The following is a 12292-nucleotide window of genomic DNA, read 5'->3' as shown; positions in this document are numbered from 1 at the left end:
TTTGCAGCCCCCCAAGAGCGTACTCGATGAAGAAGATCCGCCCGTCCCCGCAGACGCCGTAGGTCCACCTGCCCGGCAGGTCCAGCCAGTCGATGTCATCCCCCATGGGGGTGGCACGGAGGGCACGGAGCAGCCCGGGCACGGAACCCGGCCCGGAAAATGCCCCGCGAGTCCTCGGGAGCAAAGCTCAGCCCTTCCAGCCCGGCTCTGTGCGCTGCCAATAACCCGCGAGGGAGGGAAAAGGAAAGAAAAAAAAAAAAATTCCCCGACCAAACCCATGGAGTTTAACCCCTTCGGAGCCGGCAGGGCACCCTCCCCGTGACTCTCCAGGGCCAGCCCATCGCTGCGCTTCCTCCAGTGCCTACTCGCTGTAATTACCATCAATTAACTGGAGGTGAGTAATTATGGAGTTGTTACTTCCCTCTCCTGTTCGTTTGGAACAATGTGGGATTCTTCTGGCCCCGTCTGATGTGGCGGCCAAGCCGTATTTAGGGCACCCTGATGATTATCTGCGGCACTCCTGGGGCTGCCCAGCGGGGATTTGCTCTCGCAGCCCTCAATTAAAAATGTCTTTTAAGGCCAAAGGTGGGGTCTGGGAGGCTCCTGGGCCGCTGACTGAAGGAGCCAATTCGCCCTCCCTGCCTCAGCGGCGCCTTCCCAAAGCTGCTCGTGGCACCGGCAGGGAGATGCTGGCTCGGGAGAAGCCTCGGAGGTGGAAAAGAAGGGGGAAAAAAACACCCCAAAATTTCCTGGTTCCCAAAAGAATCCCTGGCTGTCAAAGCAGGGATTTTAGGATTAAGGTTGGAAGCGATTTCCAAGATCAAGGTGAATATTTGACCCAGCACCGTCACTGAAGCATTTCAGGGCTTTTCCTGCTCAGTCCCCACATCAGAGCAGCTCCCCGCCGGGATTTGGGGAAACCAGTTCCCCGAAAGCTTTTCCAGGAGTTCTTTGAACCACTGGATGAGAAAAACACGTCTGGTTGGTCCCTCTGGGAGAGCAGCCGATGGCACCTGGAACAGCTGCCACTGTCCTGGGCATGGCTTCACCTGGAAAAGCTCCATTCCCTGGGCATTGTTTTACCTGGAAAAGCCCCATTCCCTGGGCATTGTTTTACCTGGAAAAGCCCCATTCCCTGGGCATTGTTTTACCTGGAAAAGCCCCATTCCCTGGGCATTGTTTTACCTGGAAAAGCCCCATTCCCTGGGCATTGTTTCACCTGGAAAAGCCCCATTCCCTGGGCATTGTTTCACCTGGAAAAGCCCCATTCCCTGGGCATTGTTTTACCTGGAAAAGCCCCATTCCCTGGGCACTGTTTTACCTGGAAAAGCCCCATTCCCTGGGCATGGCTTCACGTGGAAAAACTCTCCCATTCCCTGGGCAGTTTCACCTGGAAAAGCTCCCCCATTCCCTGGGCAGTTCCGCCTGGAAATCTCTGTTCATTCCATGGAGCCTGGGAATACCAGCAGGGGTTTTGGTTTCCATGGAATCCCGGACTGGTTTGGGTTGGGAGAGACCTTAAAGCTCATCCAGTGCCACGGGCAGGGAGATTTTCCGTATCTCAGATTAATCCAAGCCCTGTCCAGGCTGGCCCAGGACATTTCCAGGGATGGACATCCAGTGTTATCCACAGGGATCCATCCCCTCGGGTGACTTTGCCGTGATTCCCAGCACAAATCCCAAACTCCCACCCTCCCCATCCATCCGTGACTGTGCCTCAAATTCCTCATTTTTCCCCCCAAGGAGGAGCAAGATGGGGAAGTGGAGGGATCTGGGATTGAGGGAAATAAATCGGGAGCTCAGGCTGGAGCCGGTTCAGGGTTGTGGTGACTCCCAGGACGCCCAAATTCCATCCCCTGTCCAAGACAGGCGGATTCACTGCCTTTTCCTGGGATAACAAAAGGAAGAGGACAGCGGGATGAGAGGGAATGATCCCGCAGGAAGATCCCCGGCCTTGGACAGGGATGGCAGTTTGGGGACGAGGATTTTGCTCCCAACAACAGGAATTTCCTTCCCCTTCCCTTCCTTTTCTGGACTTTCTTCTCCTTGATTTTCCTGGATTTTCCTCCCAGCTCCAACATCCCCACGGAGAAGCCAGCAGCTGCCACCTCCTCCTCCATCCAGAGCATTCCAGAGGAGCCCGGCTGGGGATGTTTCCTGCGGGATCCCGTGGTGGCTCAGGCGCCAGGAATGTCACAGAACCGGGCGCGGCTGCGGCTCCCGGGGGTGGCACTTGGGGACAGCGGGTGGCGCTGCCTGCGAGTCCCGAGCGCTTCTGGCACCACCTCCTGGACAAAACATTCCCGGGAAAACAAGCAAAGCGGGAATACGAGGGATGCGTCCCCAGAGATGTCCCCTCCCTGACTGGAACCATGGAATGCTCGGGATGGGGAGGATTTAGGGATCATCCTTAGGGAATGAAGGGACAATTTCCATCGTCCCCATCCAACCTTGGACACTTCCAGGGATGGAGCAGCCACGGATTCTCTGGGAATTCTGTGCTGAGGTGTCCCTGGCACTCCTCCCCCTGCTCCAATCCAGCTGGATTCCAGGTTGGGAACACCACCGGCTCCCTCCTGGCATTCCCAGCTGGAGCACAAAAACCGGGAATTCCTCCTGTTCTTTTTTCTGGGTATAAACTCCTCTCCCTGGAATGCGGCAAAATTCCATCTTTGTGCCTTCTCCTGCTTCCCAGCCCCAGGAAAAACTGCAATTTTGGGATCAAAGCAGGAGTTCTTCTCCTCCAAGCGCAGCCTGGTGCTGATGGGATAAAGAATTCCCAGTGGGAATGAAGCAGGATGAAGCTTTCCCTGCACCCCAGCTGTGCCACTTCCAGCTTTTTCCCGGCAGGGAGAAATCCCAATTTTCATTTTAAAGCCAATTTTAGAGGCAGTAAATTATTCTGAATTTAAAAATCCGCTTTTAAAACCACTCCACATTCCTCGTATCTGGTTTTTTGTTTCTTTTTCAGGAATTCTGCAGGAAATTCCGTGTTTTTTCTTTATTCCAGCAGGTTTTTTTTTATCCTGATAATCAGGAAAATCAACCCCGGGGTGTTTTAGGGATGAACAAAGTGAAAAGAAAGAAAGGAAGACATGGATTGTGCTCCAAAGTGGGAATTCTGAGTTTATTCCTTTTTTTTTTTTAAGGAATAAACCTCCAGGAACATGGAATTTCTTCCCCAAACTCAGCATTCCAGAGATTCCCAGGGAATGACCACAAGTAGAGCAGAACCCTGGGGGTGACTGATTTTGGTTAAATCCCAAAAATCCTTCATCCCATTCCTCGGGAATCCCTGGAAAAATCCAGTTTGCTCCTCCTTCACCCCTAATTTTGGGATAATTTCCCAGCTCCTGCCAGGAATTCCAGCTTCACATTCCCTGGATGGAATTCCCAGCTCTCAAACCCACGGAATGACCAAAGCAGCTTCTCCCCACTGAGAAATCCTTGGATTTCACAGCATTTTTTTTTCCCAAATTCTCCCGGATTTATCCTGCAAATCTCTTTATTCCAACACACGGATTAGTCCCGAACAGTTTCTTATGTACAGAAATAGAATTTTTTAGGTAGAAAAAAAACCCAACCAAGGGGCCACAAATCAAGGAAAAAATCCATAGAAAGCCAAATCCAAACTTTTCCCCAAATGATACAAAAATAAAAATCTGCGGGACGGCAGTTTTGATTTAAATCCCGAGTTTTGCTTCCCACTTACTTCAAGGAATTTTCCCAGGGAAAAGGGGAACTCTGAGGCGTTCAGGGGTTTGGAGTTAATTCCATTTCCCCACGGGAATAACTGGGAAAAAGGAGGTTGGAGAAGTGGGAAAAGCTCATCCAAGCATTGGGAATGCTGAGGAAAAAATTCCTTTTTTTTTTTTTTTGTTTTTTTTTTTTCCCCAAGGTTTTAACATTTTTTGGAAGCAGCTGGTCCTTATTTAATTCCCGTTTTTCCAAGCAGCTCTGGATTCCCAGCGTTCCCAAGGCTCTCCCGAGCACCAAGAAATCCGAGTTGTCCGTGAAAAAATGAAGCACCACATTCCCAAAGATCCCAGGGATTGGGAGATCCGTGGGAAAAACCGGCTGGGAGATCCATGGAAAAACGGGCGCAGCGTGTTTCCCTCGGGGAAAAAAAATCCAAACATTTTTTTCCTCTTGGAATTCCACTTTTTTTTGTCGGGTTTTTTTCCCCCTGAATTCAAAAGCAGATCCAAATGTGAGCAAAATCTTCAAAAAAATATTTTTTTTTTTTTTGAGGAAAAAAATCCAATTTTTTGGGATGAAAAGCAGCTGGAATTCTAATTAACTCTAATTGAATGAATCCCCCGGATTTTCTACTTGCACCACCAAAAGGGGATTTTTTTTTTTTCCAACTCCAAGAAGCCACTTCCTGCAATAAAAATAAAGGACAAATCCAAAAATTCTGGGATTTTTCAAGTCAGGATAAAAGGGGATTAAATAATTTTCTTCCAAATTCAAAACTGAAGGAATTGAGGATAAACTTCAAAGTTTTTTTTCTTCCACAGAATGGAAAATATTCCGGCCAGCTGAACAAATAATTGATTTATTGATCCAACTTTGTGCAAACATTGGAATTTTTCCATTTTTATTCCCTGCTTGGAAAATTCCCACACCAACCTCCAGCTCCAAACCCCTTTTTCCATCCCCCTCAATGATTTTGATTAAAATAATTTAATGTTTTAAATTAAAAAAAAAAATATAAATAAGAGTTTTGTCCTCTCACTGAAATGTTTCTGGTGAGCCCAGTGCAGACACAAGGAGTTAATACTGATTTTTTGGGAAAGAAAACAGGGAATTTTTGCCTTTCAATTTCTTTAAACCCAAGATAATTTCCTTAAATCCCAGAAAATTATCAGGATAAGCAGATTGGATCTAAAAATTCACTTCAATCCCTCTCCCAAAGCAGAATTACAGCAAAGATTAATTAAATAATTAAGGAGTTTTCCTCCCTAAATTCAAGCATCATCCACAGCCTCATTAAGTTTTAATTATTAATTGGGATGAGGAATTTCCTTGCCATAAAAAAAAAACCCAAGGAATTTGTTGGGACAAGCAGCCAAAAAAAATCTCTGGAATAATCCTGGAAAAGGGAATTATTTCAAATCAATCAAAACAAAGCTTGGCTGGAATATTCAAACCTCAAAAAAGCGCCAAAAACACTCAAAAGGTTTGGATAATTCCAGGAAAAAAAGAAAAAAAAAAAGGGAAAAAAATTCCTTAAAGGAAGGGATTTTTAAAAATGAGGCTTTTGGAAAAGATGGAAAAACATTAAAAACAAAAAACCCCAAAACACACCAGCACACCCCTCAGGGAATTTGAAATCAAAACTGCAATTCCAAGGAATGAATCCCATAAATATTTCCTTCAAAATAGGGGTTTTTTTTGTTGGTTTTTTTGTTGGTTTTTTTTTTTTCCAAAGTGCAAAAAATTCCAACGGAACGGTCCCCACTTCCCAAAAAAAAAAAAAAAAAAGTGATTTTTGGGAATGGATGGAACCCCGAGCAGTCCAGTTGTGTCAAGTGCTAATTAACAGGAATGCAATTAGAGCACCCTCAGCATTCCAGGGAGCTCCAGGGATTTTATCTGGATATGCAAATTAAATTATTCCATATCAAATGAGGGTGGGGGGGGGGGGGGGGAAAAAAAGGGGAAAAAAAATAAAAATCCCATTTTTTTTCCTCCCCGTTTCAGCACACTCAGCTGCCATTTCCGGGTGGGATTTCATTAATTTAAAGGGTGGGATAAAATTCCAAAGAGTTTTAAGGTGCTAGAAGGGGTCAGTCCTTTGGGAATGGAATTGTTGGAGCCTATGGAATACCCTCAGTCTGTGCTCTGTGCTCAGGCAGTATCCAATGGCTTCCTCGGTTTCCTGGATCCGCCTCTGGAATCTGCATCCATCCCGAGCCAGCTCCTCCCAGGGTCCTTTCCGGTCCTCCTCGCTGCTTATGTAATACTCCGTCACTTTTTCTAGGAATGTCACCTGGAAAAAAAGAAGGATTTCCATCAGGAATTCCGGCTGAATGGAATTTGATTTGATTTGCTATTGTTGATTTAATTGATTTAAATCGGTGGGGGTTTTTGGGGAAGTTTGGTTTAGAAGGGGTGAAAGGGGTTGGGGGTTTTTAGATGAGGGTGAGGAATTCCTGAGTGGGATGGGATTCCCAGAGGAGTTGGGGTTGTTTTGTACCTGAAGTGCTCGAGGTTAGGCTGGATAGTGGATAAAATGTGGATAGAATATGGATTAAAATATGGATTAAATAAGGGTAAAAATAAGGGTAAAAATAAGGGTAAAAATAAGGGTAAAAATAAGGGTAAAAATAAGGGTAAAAATAAGGGTAAAAATAAGGGTAAAAATAAGGGTAAAAATAAGGGTAAAAATAAGGGTAAAAATAAGGGTAAAAAATGGATAAGAATATGGATAAGAATATGGATAAGAATATGGATAAGAATATGGATAAGAATATGGATAAGAATATGGATAAGAATATGGATAAGAATATGGATAAAAGATGGATAAGAATATGGATAAGAATATGGATAAGAATATGGATAAAAGATGGATAAGAATATGGATAAAAGATGGATAAGAATATGGATAAAAGATGGATAAGAATATGGATAAAAGATGGATAAAAGATGGATAAAAGATGGATAAGAACATGGATAAGAACATGGATAAGAACATGGATAAGAACATGGATAAGAACATGGATAAGAACATGGATAAGAACATGGATAAGAACATGGATAAGAACATGGATAAGAACATGGATAAGAACATGGATAAGAACATGGATAAGAACATGGATAAGAACATGGATAAGAACATGGATAAGAACATGGATAAGAACATGGATAAGAACATGGATAAGAACATGGATAAGAACATGGATAAGAACATGGATAAGAACATGGATAAGAACATGGATAAGAACATGGATAAGAACATGGATAAGAACATGGATAAGAACATGGATAAGAACATGGATAAGAACATGGATAAAATGCAGCCTGGGATGGTGGGAGGTGTCCCCACCCATGGGATTGGATGGATCCCTTCCAACCCAAACCATTCCAGGATTCCCTGTGCTGGTTTGGGTGGGATATTGGGAATAAATCCTTCCCTGGAGGGGCTGGGATGGAATTCCCAGAGAATCCGTGGCTGCTCCATCCCTGGGAGCGTCCCAGGCCAGGCTGGAGCAGCCTGGGATGGGGAAATGTCCCTGCCCATGGAATGGGATTGAAGATCCTCTCAAATCAAAGCAGTCTGGAATTCCGTAATTCCATGACCTGCTCCTCAATCCTACCCAAAACATTTCACTTTCAGCTTTAAAAACCACCCAGCACTGACTTGCCTGGCCCAAAATACTCCAGACTTACTCCAGACTTACTCCAGAGGGCTCTGAGCTCATTCCCTGTGTTGTAACCGTGCCAGGCTGGGAATGTGCTCCAGGAAAAGGCCTGGGATTGTGGGAACAATCCCAAAAAACCCAAACCAAAGCAGGCAGAAGGGTTGTGGTGAGTCAAGAGCCCCGTGAGTCACCACGGGGTGAGGAAGGAACATGGAACACTCATCCCCACGTGAGCGGAACAATCCTTCCTGGAATTCCAGGGGGCGGAGTTCAGCTAAGGAAATTAAAAATATACACACAAAAACTGTCACTTTTTGGTACTTTTTAACAACTATTCAGTTATTTTAAGCAAATAAAGGAATTTATAGGCTCGGGATCTGCACTTGGCAGTGTTTAGACTAAGATTAGAGTAAGGATTTAAGTCTGAGTTAAACCCAGCTTATTTCAGGCTCCTGCTGGAGCATTCAGCTATAAAAAGGCACCAGCTGAACTGTCAGCACCTCCAAAAGCAGGATTGATTCCTCAAAACACTGGCATTCCAGAAAAAAACTGGAAATGGACCAAAAAACCCCCACGTGTTGCTCCTTTGCCAGGGTTTATCAGCACAACGAGGAAGGTGTTTGTAACCAGGAAAATACGGAATTCCAGAAGGGTTTGGCTCATCCCATTCCATCAGGAACGCCTCCCGCTGTCCCAGGTGGGATGAGGAGAGGATGAAGAGGCAATTCCCAAGAATCAGCAGTTGAGGATCCAGAATCCCTGATCCCAAAGATCCGTGGGAGCAGCAGGTGCCTCCTGCCCTCCCAGCACATCCACCCAAAACGCTCCCGGTTTTTACGGCTTCAGGATTCCAAGGGGGAAGAATCCCAAGAATTCCTGGGAATAGCTCAGGAAGAGCTTTAGGAGCTGTTACATCAGCCCCACCTTGCAGCCTTTTTACATCAGTCGCAGCCAGCCCGGGCCGCAATTCCCGAGGCTCTGACGTCATTTGGGATATTGCAGCCAGCTCATCCCTTCTTTCAGCACGGCTCGGGATCACTGGGCCAAAAAATTCCCGCTGGAATCGCAGCCCTGAGACCCGGGAGCGCTCTTAATTAATTATTGATCTAAATGAAGGGAGAAAATAAATTGATCTGCTGGAAAAATATTGAAGAATTAGAAATATTCTCTGTTTTGAGTGACTTGCTCAAGCATTGGATTGCTCAGAGATTTGGAGCTCAAGTTCTAAAATAATATAGATTAAGTTAATAGATTTATTAATTATTAATAAATAATCATCAATAATTAATTTAGTGATATATATTTATATATTATATATAATTTATATATTATATTATAACATATAACATATGCTTATATATTATATATAATTTATATATAATAATTATATAATACAATTAATAGTTATTAATAAATAAATTAATTCCATTAAACACATTATATTAAATAAATTAAATAAATTAATTAAATAATATAGACCCCAAAAATGGATCAAAAATGGGATTAAAAAATTGGGTAGTCATTCCTCATCCAGATGTTTGAGGTACCTTGAACATCTGCAGCACCACAGAATTTAGGATAAGTTCCTGTTCACCTGCATCTTAGCACAGGTATTATTAATGCCCAAATTCCTCAGAAAAATCAAATTACTCTGCCTGTTTGGGCTCAAAAGTCCAGTTTTTGATTACAGTCCTTCTGTAATCAAAAAAATGTGTGGATAAAAATATTCCTTCTATATAAATAGCTATTCTATAAATAACTACTCTATAAATAACTATAAATAGTTATGTTATACATACTTATATAACTATACCTACTATACTAACTTATATAACTAATATAACATGTATCTAATATGTAACTCTATTAGATATGCTTATAATTTAAACATTATATTTATAAACAATATGATTTATTGTTGTAACACTTACTAATATCTTAAACGGAAATGAGAATATCGAGGTAATTAATATGGGAACTTTAGTTTACCCCAGAAGACTTAATAAGTCTTTTTTAAGAAGAAAGAATTTAATAATTTATTATAATAAGAATTTAATAAGAATTTCTTTAAAAAGAAAAAATTCTTTTGGTTTCAGGTTCTAACTAAATTCCTTTTAAGAGAAACAAAAAGGGAAACTTCCAGGGAAACTCCTTAAAGCTCTGCAGTTTCTCAGGGAAAAATTTACACCCCAGCCTTGGGAGTTTCTCTACTGTGGAAACCACAACAAAAATTACAACTCAAAACGGAAACCCAGCTCGGAATCTCCAGAAGAAATTCCCTTCTGCTTCTCAGCGAGGCTCAAAATTTCCCATCACGTGGCTCGGATGAGGCGCAGCATTCCAGGGAAATTATCAGCACATATGGAAGCACGATCTGCAACGCTGACCTCACTCCTACTTGGCACGATGGTTGGTTTTTTTTTTAACAATCCCCAAACACAAAAATATCAATAAAACCTGTACCTTTTTCCGCTTGGCCTGGGCAGTTTTCTCCCCGTTTTGCCCCAAATCGGTGCTGCCCCCGTGGTTTTGTTTTTCCAGCTGAACCCTACACGCGGTGAAGCGCTCGGAGGTGCCGGAATTTGACTTTTCTGCCCCTTGGAAAACCGGCGTTCCTTTTTTTTCCACTGTCTGAAAGGCCGCCGTGAAATTTAAAGGGTTATAGGGATCGTCCGAGCTACAGAACGAGTTCCAAAGTTTCAAGTTTTCCGCCTCATCCGCGCTCTCGCAGTCCCACTCGTCCTCCTCGGAACTAGGAGAGCCCTCGGAGGACTCAGCCCACGAGTCTTCCTCCTCCTGCTCCTCCTCTTCCATGTCCGACATTCCCTTTCCCGGCTCACTGGAAGACGTCTGGATGGTGGCTGTGAAGTTCTGAGGGTTGTAGGGATCCAAGCTGTAGAAGGAATTCCACAGATGAAGCCTCTCCCCGTCCTGGCTGCCGGCGTCTGAGTCCGAGGGCAGCTCTTCGCTGTCAAACCCGTCATCATCATCTTCTTCATCATCATCATCATCATCATCCCAGTCTTCCTCATCCTCACTCTCCTCCCCACTGGATACTCCTCCGATGATATAATCGATTAATTTATTCGCGCAGACAGGTCTGGTGGAAATCGGGAAGTTTTGCTCAGTTTCCGAGTCCTCATCCTCCTCTTCAGCCAAGGCTTCCCCTTCCTCAGCCGCATCCCGGAGCTGCTCCTGCTCCAGGGGAACACCTCCGGGCTGCCCTAAATCCCCGTTATTGCCGCCCAGCTCCCCAATTTCGGGGCGGACACCCCTGTGCTGCTGCTGCTGCTCCTCCTCCAGGCTGTGGTAGCCGTGGTCGGGGTCGGGCACGGGCAGATGCCAGCGCTGGAGGAACGCCAGGCGCTTGCTGCGCAGGAACTCAACCTCGGGCAAGCCCTCGGCTCTCAGGGGCTGAGGCAGGTGGCTCTTGCCCTGCTCCATGCCCAGCACGTACCAATCCACGGGAAGCACCCCCAGGCCGCTCCGCACCAGCCCGCTTCCCCACAGCCCCGCCAGGGGCTCCTGGCCGCCCTCCGATCGCTTCTCCGGGGGCTCCTCTTCGGCCCAGTCCAGCGAGGTGTCCGCCTTGGGCAGCAGCACCAGCGGCGGCGGTGCCTTGGCGGGGCACAGCGCGGAGCTGAGCGCGGCGCCGGGCAGCAGCCGCTGCAGGAGGCCGGGCAGCGGCGACAGCAGCTGCGATACCGCGCGCAGCCACGAGAAGGGCGGGCTCGCCTGGGACGAGCCCCCGGAGGGCGCCGCGCTGGGCCCCGCCAGCTTCGGCCAGGCCGCGGCCAGGCCCAGTCGGGCCCATCCCAAGCCGGGACCGGCGCGTTCGCGTCCGCTGTGCTCCATGAGGCCGTTCAGCGCTGCCAGCGGTGCGGAGGAGCGTGTGGAGCGGCGCTCCGTGGCGGGGCGGTGAGTCGCAGGGCTCGGGGGACGGCGGGCAGCTCCGGCTCGCGTTTCGTCTCCATCCTGACGCGGCTTCAGCAGAAAATGGCGGCACCGCCGCCGCCGCGGCGCCTCACGCCCCCAGAGGGAGGGGCGGGGCGTCACCCCCTCCTGCCCCGCCCACTTTGCATTTCCACCTCCCATTGGGCGGTGTCGGAGAGGCCACGCCCACTCCCCCTGTGGCCACGCCCCGCGGGGATTGCATCAGCCGGCGCGCGGCGCGCGGCAGCGCCCCCTGGCGGCGCGGCGGGGTTCGGGGACGGGCGGGGAGACCCCGAATCCACCCGGGGTTGGTGACGGGACACTTTGGGGACACTTTGGGGACACTTTGTCAGCCCCAGGGACAGCGGTGGGTGAGGAGCGCACTAGGACAGGGGCTGGAGGATCCTGGGGGTTGAGGGAGGCAGACCCCAGACCCCCAGGGCTCGGCGTTCTGGAGGATGCGGCGGGCAGAGGTGCGGGCAGATGTGTGCCCAGATGTGCAGGCAGTGGGGCAGATGTGCCAGATGTGCCACCCCGTGCCTTTCATCCCTTCCCGTGATCCCATTCCCGCGTTCCAGAGGCAGGAGATTCCCAACTTCCCCTGAGAAGCCACCCCGGCCACCGCCACGCCGCGACCGCCACCAGATCCAATATTTAAAACTTTTAATATAAAGGTTAAAGTTAATTATTCTCGATCCTGAGAAACATTTCGTCCGTTTACGGAGCTGTCGCTGTAAACAAAGCACCACAGGCACCAAGCCCGCACCCGGAGCCGGGTGGCAGGCGGGGAGGACACGGATGTCCCCAGGGCAAGGGGACAGCAGAGGTGGCCGGCAGCCACACGGGACGGGCACCCCGCCACGCCGCTCTCCTTTGGGAGCGAATTCCCCGCGGTGGGAATTGCCCGATTCCTGGGCTGGGGAGGTCCACACACCCCCCTACCCCTCCCTACCCCCCCGTGCCACCTCCCCCTCCACCGGTGCTCACGCTAC

At 47.7% G+C, this 12292-nt stretch overlaps 2 protein-coding genes across 9 annotated transcripts in view; both read right to left on the bottom strand.

Moving 5' to 3' along the window:
• Positions 1–195, bottom strand: part of PLEKHA6 (pleckstrin homology domain containing A6) — a 48934-nt gene extending 48739 nt beyond the window's left edge. For all 8 annotated transcript variants that reach the window (XM_088067036.1, XM_088067039.1, XM_088067042.1 and 5 more), the window contains exon 1: positions 24–195. In XM_088067036.1, coding sequence (XP_087923162.1) covers positions 24–106 — 83 coding nt within the window. In that variant the 5' untranslated portion in view covers positions 107–195. The remainder of the gene's footprint in view (positions 1–23) is intronic.
• A 2905-nt stretch (positions 196–3100) lies between these two features.
• PPP1R15B (protein phosphatase 1 regulatory subunit 15B) lies at positions 3101–11359 on the bottom strand. The gene is made up of 2 exons (XM_005529412.3): positions 9831–11359; positions 3101–5995 (listed from the first exon to the last, which is right to left on the bottom strand). The coding sequence occupies exons 1-2, from the start codon at positions 11220–11222 to the stop codon at positions 5783–5785; spliced, it is 1605 nt and encodes a 534-aa protein (XP_005529469.2). The 5' UTR covers positions 11223–11359; the 3' UTR covers positions 3101–5782.
• Between the last annotated feature and the right edge of the window lie 933 nt (positions 11360–12292).

This window comes from Pseudopodoces humilis, chromosome 26 (assembly GCF_049639895.1).
Source record: "Pseudopodoces humilis isolate 2021_Gansu_Grassland_sample_001 chromosome 26, ASM4963989v1, whole genome shotgun sequence".
Lineage (NCBI taxonomy): Eukaryota > Metazoa > Chordata > Aves > Passeriformes > Paridae > Pseudopodoces > Pseudopodoces humilis.
The sequence above is the reverse complement of the archived record's forward strand: the minus strand, read 5'-3'. Positions and strand labels throughout refer to the sequence as shown.